We start from the raw sequence: 10,484 nt of genomic DNA, 5'->3' as shown, positions 1-10,484 counted from the left end.
TTAGAAAATGACTTGAAAAACAGTGTACAGTGGAGCACCGTTTATCCGGGTATCTTTTATCCGGCTTTCCGTTTATCCGTGCTGTTGAGAAATGACAGTTCAATACAAAAGTGACATTGTGTTATGAGGAGGATATTTGAAAAAGCGGTTATAAGAGCACATTGTCATAACAAAAACACAATAATTCATGGCAAATTTTAAATATTCTCCTTGGAAAAACATGAAGTTAGTAATAACTGGGTTATTAGTATCAAAAATTAAGAAAAATTTCCCAAAACATAACCAGGAATTGGTGATAAAATATATCATTTGACTCATTATCCGTGTTATTCGCTTATCCGGGCGAGGTCAGGTCCCGAGAAGCCCGGATAAACGGCGCTCCACTGTATTTATCTTATTAGTATTAGTACTTTTTTTTTAACTTTGGCTTAGTTCTAGCGAGATATTTCGACTTTTTTGTGTAAATATTTACTTCTGTAACTTGTGTAAAGAGTTCTGCCCGCGTCTGGTTAATATCTTTTAAATGTTAATATCTATTCAAATAGAAGATACAATTAGACAAATAATATAGGTAATTTATTCCATACGTTTCCCAATAAAGCCGGGAGATTTAAGAGATAACTAAAACAAATTTTGCGTGTCTCTGAAATTGGAGAAGGAATACAATAAATAGAGATCATGAAATTTCTCGTCAATGTATATTAGTAAGCGATTAATTCTAAAAATGATGATAGTGTTAAATCTATTTTTATTTAAAATATGGAGAACTCATGTGCCACAAATCCACTAAACGACCACTAAACGGCTCAAGCTCTCAACGTAAACGGAATTAAAAAAAAACTTCGTTTAGCAGACGGCAAACGACTCATGCATTCTAAAAATAGCAAAAAAGCTAATGGCGCCAATGGTTGGTTTGAGACCCAGCCAGTTAAGCTTTCCTCGTTTTCAGAGCCTTCTCCTTCTCTCTGTACGTTCTAGTTCTAGTGATGCATAACTTCAATTCGAAATCATACAACAGTACAGAGGGAGAGAGAAAGCTCTCAAAACGAGGAAAGTGCTTCAGTGGTTGGGAATTCCATCAACAGATGGCGCCACCAGCCTTTTTTTTGCTATTTTTAGTAGTGAGTCGTTCACTGTCTGCTAAACGAAGGCTTTCTATATTCCGTTTTGGTAGAGAGCTTGGGTCGTTTAGAACCCGTTTAGTGGTCGTTTAGTGGATTTGTGGCATTTGGGTTATATAATTTTGTTCGAAAAGTTAGAAGGCTATATAGGTCATGATTAGACGAAAGACAGCTATATAATGATGTGTTATAAACCATTAGGAGCAAACAAGTGAAGCTATGAAGCTTTCGTTTTTTTCTATTGATATTTGATTTTCCAGTCGTTTTAGCTTAATCTGTTGCGGTTGACAAAACGTTTGAAGCCCACCTTTTTCCAAGTGGCACATCGGTTCGCTAGTGTACGTAGTTCATATGCAATCTCCACAGCTAATATCGCAGTTATAAATAACAATCAGTTCGCCTAGTGAACTTGTTTAAACCTTGCGTTTTAGAATGCTTCAACTGTTTAAAGAAAGCTCGGAAAGAAAGGCCCGGATCAATGCAAATGTAGCGAGAATATTTGTTGCCAAATCGTATGGACGAACTAGCAAACTCATGAAAACATTTTTCTTGCATGTGAAATAAATCGATTTGTGTGCATAAATTTGAACCCTTCAGACTGAAATAGTCCACAATAGTTAAGAGTATCCTTATCTGTGATACTTCAGTTTAACTATTAATTTAAGAATTCTCTAGAGCATGGTCTGAAGCATCTGAAAGGAATTATTTTCGGCATCTTTCAATTTTTGAATGTTGTACCTTTTTGGTGGTACCCATCAACAGGGTTAAAATGGCTCAAGTATGCGTTTTATTCTCGAACTGCGCGCACACTGTGCGTAACCTGACAGCGACCAGCGTCAAATATGGGTTTGACAGCTCGATGTCATCGCCCCCAGTTCTGAAGCGTAAACAATCCCGTTGTTTGTGCTGCGGATTCACACGATAACTTACCCTTCGTCGCAGGCGCTTCGCTTTCGCTTCGCATTTGTGCACAAAGGGGGTCGTCCGGTGACTTCTGCAAACGGGGCACAGCTATGAGAAGAAGCAATTAGACCCCTCAACGGTTAGCAAACGGTAGTGCATTTCTCACCTGAAAAGAGTGTACGTGTGTGTGTGTGTGTGTTGCTGATAATAGCCGCACGGGTACATGGGCAACCGCGGATAAGGCACGGATATGCTCACGTCGAAAATTACAAAAATTGGCAAAGTGGTACTATGCGGCGGCAAGGGCGTTGGAAAGACGGCAATGCTGGAGCAGCTCATCTACGGCCACGTTACGATCGATTCGGTAAGTACGGGCGATGATCGATGGCGGCACTTCCGGCGATGCTAATTAAACTACCGTTGCGTTGTACCGTTACGGAACTGGCATCACAACACAACCCACTAGGAGCTGCACAGCACGATCGAAGACACGTACGTGGCCAGCGTGGACACTGGGAAGGGCAGTAGGGACATGCTGCGCATTTACGACACGGCCGGGCTGCAGGGGAATGTGCAGCTGCCCCGCCACTATCTCCTGTTTGCCGACGCGTTCGTGCTGGTGTACGATCCGAGCGATCCGGCCAGCCTGGATCTGCTGGCCGGTATTAAAAGTGATATCGACAAGTACAAGGATAAGAAGGAGGTACATGCAAACCGGGGTTTGACGGCAAACAGTGTGCTAAAATCGATTATTTTCTTCCTCCGCACAGATGATAATTATTGTGATAGCCAACATGCACTCACGGCATCCGCGGTCGGCGGGCAACGGTGCGCCGACCGGTACCGTACCGCAGTCCCCCAACGGGAACCAGTACCACAGCACCAGCAACGGTAGCCAAATCAGTAACAACGATCTAATTGAGTCCAATCTCAACCGCGCCAACAATTGGTGCGCCCGGGAGCGCATCAAGCACTACACGGTGAACGCGATGGAGCGGGCGTCGCTGTACGAACCGTTCATCCAGCTGGCGATACGCCTCTACCCGACGCAAACCAAAAGCTCCTTCCCCCAGCTTCGACAGCTCACGCAGAAAACGTCCAAGGTGGACAACAGCTAGTTGCAGCGCGCGATTGCAGCAGCAGCGGAGAAGAGCTTTATTTATGTGTTAGTGCAGATTACTAGTGGACGGCTGTTGCTGCTGCTGCTAATTAGGGCTGTTGAGCATAGTGAAACCAAAAAAACAAGCAAAACATTCACTACTTAATTGCCGTATCGAATATGCATACCTGTGTATGGGTATGACACCGTGATGGCAGGATGAAACGAGGATCGTACGATTGTATTTAGTAAACCTTTAACTACTTAGCGGGATTGGCAATATTCATTGCATTCTTTGTAGCATTCGCATTTTCTCTGCTGTCTCGTCAGCAGCTCTCATAGTGATGTGATTCGCCTTTTATATTGTTTACTTTAAAATTTAGAGTAATATTTTATTTATTCACTATTTTCCTTCCTCAATGCTTTTATTTCTCCGCTCTTTGTGTTGAGAATAGTGGCCGAATGAATGAGTTTTGGGTTTATTTTGATTTTTTTTTAAATTACAAATGAGCTGAAATGTGAAGGCACTTAGTGTGATTAAATTCGCTTTTGCTTAAAATGTTTTTTTTTTTATCAAGTTAGACTTTTTTTAGCTTACAGAAATAACAGGAAATGAAGAAATTGGTTATTAAAAGTATGTTATTTGAGTGGAAGGTATTTTACAGGGTTTCCCACGATTCATTGGTTGGTTTCCATCAATTTTTGGTGGGTTCCCATGTTTTTTTGGTGCGTTACCACGATTTTTTTGGTCGTTTCCCAGAATCTGTTGGTCCAATTGTATTGATATCCAATCGGAAAATACCAATAAATTATGGGAACGAACCAAAAATCTATGGGATACGATAAAAAAATCTTGGGAACGCACCAAAAAATCATGGCAACTGATCAATGAATCGCGGGAAACCCTGTAAACCTTTGGTGGGATTTATCTACGTCCTCCATTGATCCATTTATATTTCAGCTTGTGTAGTAAAGAAATATTAACTTAATTAAATTCATTCGACCACTAATCCCGCAGCTTAAGAGCGGACGTAGCAGCGCATGCTGCCAAAACTGCAATTATATTTTACGTTTCTTTACAACAACAAAAAAGTATCTGTGAGACACACTTTTCGTACTTAAGCCGGAAAAAAAACAAGTAAGAATGCAATCTGTAGCTGTATAAGAAAACAAAACAAACTGAATCGGGTACATTAAAGTGTAATAAAACCACAACTTTCAATTATAATGCCAACTCCTTTCACGCTTCTCGCTTGCTCAGTCTGCTTTCCGAAACGAGAAAGCGGATGAAAGTTGCTTAATTTTTATTATTAAAAAGTAAAAAAAAACAGCCCAGTTTAGTAGTGTTTTGCACCACCATCCCATTGGAATTGAACGACCCGAAAGAAGGAATTGATTGCTGGCACAGTTTTACCACTTCAGTAGATACTTTAACTTTCGCAGCATGATGCGCGTTCCGAACAGTTTGTCCCAGAAGTCGCTGCTAATACCGTAACCTAGAGAGGTAATGAAGAGATGTTAAGAATAATGTAAAACATCTACTAATTTATTCGTTCTCTTTCCTCTCCCGTTTATACAAAAGACTTACCTTGATCGTGATGGACAAAGTGATGGGAGTAATGGTATCGCTTCATATGATACAGATGGCCCCCGGCTGGGCTGCCATAGTGTAGATAGTAGTGGATCATATCGTATACGAGATAGCCTGCGGGTGGTGAAACGAATGACAGCGTTACTAAAACCATTCCTCTTCTCTCTTCATTTCAGTCACAACAAAACAAAAAACCAACCCACTTACCGATCAGTCCACCGGCAAGCGTTAGCCGCGGATAGGGGAATGCATAGTACACCGGCTGGTAGAACAGGCTGGTCAGCAGCAGGGCCGGCGGTACCGGAAACACTAACCGGTGCGGATCGAACGGCACCTTGTGGTGCTGGCCGTGGATCAGAAAGTGGAACGTCTGCAGCACCCGGTTGCCCTTCGGGTCGAGATGGAACACCCACCGGTGGAGCGAGTACTCGAGCAGCGTCCACGCGAACGCACCGATCGCTAGATGCAGGTAAAGCTCGACCGTACGGAACGATTCGCTCGCGCTGGCAAACCCCCGGCCGGTGGCCACCTGTTGTGCACCGTGGCGCACGATCAGGTACAGGATGGCCGGTACCCAGAAGGCGGGCACTATCCACCAGGGCGTGCGGGTAAGGTTTTCCACCCAGGTCGGTCCGAACAGGCGCAGCTCGCGATCGACGGGTTTGTTCACCCATTCGGCGTACTTGTCGCCCAGCCGGTAGATTTGAAGCAGCATCGGTTTGCTCCAGTCCACCAAGTACTAGGTAAGGGGAAAGGGAATGAGAAGGGAGGGAAGAGAAACGGTTTTGTTAGATAGGCGTGGGGATTACGAAATCACCTCAATCACCCCACCAGCACACGTTCCTTATCACGCTGCGCGCAAGATAAGGATATGGGCAGTACGGGCAGTGTGAGAATCGCGTGAACTTGGGCAGCCTGTGAATCATCAAACGACTGCTTATTTAATGACCATGACGGTGTTGGTGAAACGATAGGAAATGACGATGATGATGACGATTGAAATAACCGGCAATACAATGCGGTGTGTGTGAGCGAGTGTGTTTGCAGTGCGTTTATAGGTACTATTCGCGATAAGGAAACGGTGGAATGGGGAGGTGTAATAGTTGTTGTACACTTGCTTTACTACAACAACCCCTTCACCAGGATGACGTACCTCCATACTGTCGTCGGTAAGGTGCGCTACATCACCGTTCGCGGTCACTGCCGTGGTATGTCCCTCGCCGTGCAGTTTGGCGGTGTGTAATCCGTTGCCGGTCGGTTTGGTCCCATTCCGCAGCGTTGTCCCGTTCACGGTCGCTTTGGTACCGTTCGGTAGAGAGTGTCCGTTCTGTTTGGGATCGTGCTTAATTTGGTACTCTTTCATCAAGTATTTGGCGGCCTGAGAGTGGCCCGGTGCCCGATCGAACCGCTCCGCCATGTCCTTCTCGTGCAGGCCGGTGAGCGAATTTTTCCCGCCCGGATGCTTGTGGGCAAACTCTGTCAGATCGTACCATTGGTTTTTGTACCGCACGATCAGCGGTTGTTCCGTTTTGCCCATGGTTGGGGTAGCGGTTCTGTCACAGCAGGTTGAGATGAAAGCACTAACTAAAGAAAGGATGTTTTAATTAATGAACGATTCTAAAGGTCTCCCGAGTTTAGTTTATTTAAAAAATAATAATATTTTGTAACAGATTTATAATAATTTTATATTTATATTTTATAACCTAACGAGACCTAATGCTTCCTCTTGCTAAGCCGACATTCACGATACCGTCACCGCCGTCATATCTCTCTCCTATTGATAAAAACGTGCGTGCGTTTGTGTGTGTGTGTGTGTGTGTGCTTGTCGTTGAAATCCCTTTTTTATCGTTATCTAACACATGCCCTAAATGCTGATTATTACACAATCACCGAACCCCACCATCCCGATCGATGTTTTTTGCTTGTTCTTGTGCAGCACAGCAATCTATCGTGGGTGCGATCTTTTCACCCCGTTGCTGGTGCGATAAAGTGTTGTCGCCTGTTGGTTTTGGCTGGCGGAACATTGTCCCTCACCTTTGCCGTACAGTCACACACACCCCGGGCAGCGGAGATTAAGGGATGGTTATGTGTGTCTAACTCATCATACCTGTTATCTGTTTTTCGGGTTTCTGAAGAGTGACGGCATTGACGGTATTGAGTGCAAGCTGCTCGATCGAGCCTAACATGGTGTCGCTTGCTTTTGGGAAATGTTGCTTTTTGTTTCAAAATGTAGCTTTTCAAATAATTAATAATAATAATTTCCATGCTGAGGGTGCCATGCCATGCACATGCCCGTCATGGGTTCAATCCGCAAATAGACCGCGCCGCCATACGTGGGACTTGACTATCCTGCTATGGGGGGGAATCAATTAGTCACTGAAAGCCAAGCCCACAAGTGGGTACAGGCAGGCCTTGACCGACATCGGTTGTTGAGCCAAAGAAGAAGAAGAAGCTGAGGGTGATATTGATGGTTTTTAAATTACATTTTTACAATTCAACGATCATTGCCTGACCGTCATCCTTGCATTGACCGACTTTGTTTACATAAATCATAATCGGGATGTGCATTGTTTTTTTTTTCTCTTCCGGTACCTGCTGCGGAGTCCTAAGTGGCCGATCGATTGATTCGAGGTATCGATTTTGCGGGGTTTGCCATAAAATGGGGCACAAACAAAGAGGTTCGCGATTGTTGTTACCTTTTTTTTTTGGTGGATGAATTTTCATACTTTTATTCTTAAGTAACGGGAAAAATATCTAACATATATGTAAACTACAGTGTTTCCCATGATTTATTGGTTGATTCCCATCAACTTTTGGTAGGTTCCTATCCGAAAATACCAATAAATTATAGGAACGAACCAAAAATCTAGCGGATACGATAGAAAAAACGTGGGAATGCACCAAAAAATCATGGGAACTGACCAATAAATCGTGGGAAACCCTGTAAAAGGGGTTTCCACGAGTTTTTATAGTTGTGCGACACTTCCTTGATCCTTTCTTACTGCGAAATAAACTATATGTGATGGGAATTGACATCCATAGCATCCTTGAATGACAAATCCAATAGGAATTTCTAAGGAGCCTATCTAAAAAGGGTACCATTGAATCCAATTCCCAATTGTATCACAGGGTTTCACACTTTATCTCAAGACCGCGGGACCCCTTCCCGAATCTGTCTTAGCCAAAGCCAAGACTGCGGTATGATGCTTGAAAACGTTGATGATACCTGAATTCATCGGATGCAATGCTGAATCTGCGGCACATTTCTCGAAACACACTGGTCCGCGCCGAGGACATGCGGTCGAATATTTTTTTACACGGATAACCTTTGTGTACATCAGTGTACTGAAAACAGTTAATTATTTTTTCGTGTTTTTACCAAAAAAGATTATTTAAACAGTTCAAACTACTTTCTTAACACTTGTAAATATTTTAATCAAACAAATATGCATTCACTCATTTTATTAAATTGTCTTTTTTGGTAAAAAAAACGAAAGGATAATTGAGTGTTTCTAATAGACTGATGTACACAAAGGTTATCCGTGTAAAAAAATATTCGACCGCATGTCCTCGGCGCGGGCCAGTGTGTTTCGAGAAATGTGCCGCAGATTCAGCATTGCATCCGATGAAATCAGGTATCATCAACGTTTTCAGGTATCATCAACGATTTCAAGCATCATACCGCAATCTTGGCTTTGGCTAAGGCAGATTCGGGAAGGGGTCCCGCGGTCTTGAGATAAAGTGTGAAACCCTGTAAAGTGTATTTCCTATATGAAATAGGCAAGGAAGTGTCCCACAACTATGAGAACCGGTTTGAAAACTCTGTAAGGATTAAATCCGTTCAAAATCAATTTCGCAACATGATGTCAAAGAAGATTCTGATAACACTGTACAGTGTATGTCTTTCTCGTGCATTGATAGGAGCCGTGTCTTGCGGTGTCGTTACAGAGTCGTTACATCTATATAATGATGCTGCTATTTTATACAAAAAATAATGTTTTAAAAAATAGACACAAATCTCTTTCCCGTGACAACTTTTCCTTTAAAAAAACTGGTTATGTCACACGCACACATCCCGCCCAACGCCGGAGGGTGAGAACTATTCGATGGCATACGTGAGGAATGCGTCCATAGATTAGCAACCGTGCGAAGAGGGGGTGAACCTGACTTCACTGCTCAGTTTCCTTATCAAAATTTTGTCCAATAGATATTTTTTTTGTTTCCGCCACCACCACCACATTCATTTGTGACGACTCATGCCGGGCGCAAAGATGCGTACATTTGAAAGATGCACTAGAAGAAGAAGGGTCGTTTGAGGGAATTGGAGTAATAGAAAAAAAGCGCAACTCAAGTGGGTTCAACCGCGTTTCAAGGAAGTCAGTTTTGTGGAGTGTAACAATCAATAAGTACGCAGACGGCGTCAGTTCTATGGCCCCGCATGGTAAATGGATGCACCGTTGAGGATGTTTACACTGCGCTTCCAGTACGCGTACGGCGTTAATTGCCTCCAACTACGCACGTCATTCGAAAACGAAGTAACAGAAGTGGTTTTTACAGGCCCTTTTTTAAGTTAAAACTGCAGAAATAAGGCTTGCGGCGCATTTCTCCTCCAAAGCACACTGTCCACCTCTCCCATATTCACATTCACTATCGATGCGGATCGTGTCACCAAACTTACACACTGTTTTCACTGCACCAAACCCTTCCCGCGCTTTGGTTTAACGATCGCAGCGGCAAAACGGCACTTCGTCGTCACGTGTGTCGGTACGCGGATCTTTCACATCAGCACAGACGCGCCCTCTACCATGCAGCCAGCTCGGCCGACGTTCTAATCAGTACTGGTTCGGGTTCGGGTTCGTCCTGGTCTGCCGGTTCGCCGGCCGAGCACTGGGCCACTCCCGGTGTGACTCCCTCGATTGGGGCGCAAAAAGGGTTTTGTCAAAGCACCACTTGCACGTACACATGCCTGTGTGTGTGTGTGTTCCGAGTGCCGGTTGAGTGCCATTTTTTTATCAACATCAGTATAATCATCGGTTGTCGGTACATGATGGCGGTGGTGGTGGTGGTTGGTTCCCTAAGCACTCGATGTAACCGGGGTTGTAAATCTGATAAAAAAACATACATACGTTACGTTGGAATTATCGTTTCAATACCGTTTGTTTAGTGAGTGATTTTAAATGCATGTTGTGTTTTCGATTCCAACCAACAAGAGCAGTGTGGAGTGGGTAATTTTATTTCCTAAATAAAATTTCGAAAAACAGCAAATCTCGCGGTAAGCACTGTAGCCGATCATTTCACTTTAACTACAGCTCAATATATCGTTTATGTTTTTTTTTCTTTTTACTCAGTAAACGAAGTATTTTGCTTTGAATGCGTTCGTCGTTTGGTGTTTATTTTGACTACCACTCCTCTTCCCCCTCCTGCCCCCCCCCTTTCTGTGTTCTAGTTTTTTTTGTAGTCCGGGGGTATGATAAGATAAGACAACACCCAAAAAATTGGACACTGTCAACAGAGACGACACGATGCACGCAAGCAAATACTCATAGAACTCGACGGGACGGGAAGGTGCTGTTTAGAAGCTTCCAATGACCCCCCCCCCCCCAGCGTTCTGTTTCTTCGAGTTCAAATGCATTAGAACACTTGCTGCTGTTGCATTTTTAAGCCTGCAATGACAGAGCCATTTTATTACCGATTGCAACGCGATCGTTTGGATGTTCATGTCGCTTGAATAGCTCTGCTAGATCGTTGTCTAATATGATGATGTTCGACG

At 43.6% G+C, this 10,484-nt stretch overlaps 2 protein-coding genes across 3 annotated transcripts; one reads left to right on the top strand and one right to left on the bottom strand.

Moving 5' to 3' along the window:
* Positions 1-1,972: 1,972 nt before the first annotated feature.
* Positions 1,973-4,357, top strand: LOC120959528 (NF-kappa-B inhibitor-interacting Ras-like protein). Its single transcript, XM_040382985.2, has 3 exons — positions 1,973-2,388; positions 2,491-2,727; positions 2,795-4,357. The coding sequence occupies exons 1-3, from the start codon at positions 2,275-2,277 to the stop codon at positions 3,140-3,142; spliced, it is 699 nt and encodes a 232-aa protein (XP_040238919.1). The 5' UTR covers positions 1,973-2,274; the 3' UTR covers positions 3,143-4,357.
* Positions 4,340-9,621, bottom strand: LOC120959527 (uncharacterized). 2 transcript variants are annotated; one of them, XM_040382983.2, is made up of 5 exons: positions 9,393-9,621; positions 5,868-6,298; positions 4,922-5,453; positions 4,712-4,828; positions 4,340-4,619 (listed from the first exon to the last, which is right to left on the bottom strand). In XM_040382983.2, the coding sequence occupies exons 2-5, from the start codon at positions 6,249-6,251 to the stop codon at positions 4,534-4,536; spliced, it is 1,119 nt and encodes a 372-aa protein (XP_040238917.2). In that variant the 5' UTR covers positions 6,252-6,298; positions 9,393-9,621; the 3' UTR covers positions 4,340-4,533. The 2 variants fall into 2 exon arrangements, with proteins under 2 accessions (XP_040238917.2, XP_040238918.2); XM_040382984.2 differs by having other exon boundaries at positions 5,868-6,294.
* Positions 9,622-10,484: the final 863 nt, after the last annotated feature.

This window comes from Anopheles coluzzii, chromosome 3, assembly GCF_943734685.1.
Source record: "Anopheles coluzzii chromosome 3, AcolN3, whole genome shotgun sequence".
NCBI classification, from domain to species: Eukaryota; Metazoa; Arthropoda; class Insecta; order Diptera; family Culicidae; genus Anopheles; species Anopheles coluzzii.
Note: the sequence above shows the minus strand (reverse complement) of the source record. Positions and strands in the feature narration are given on the sequence as shown.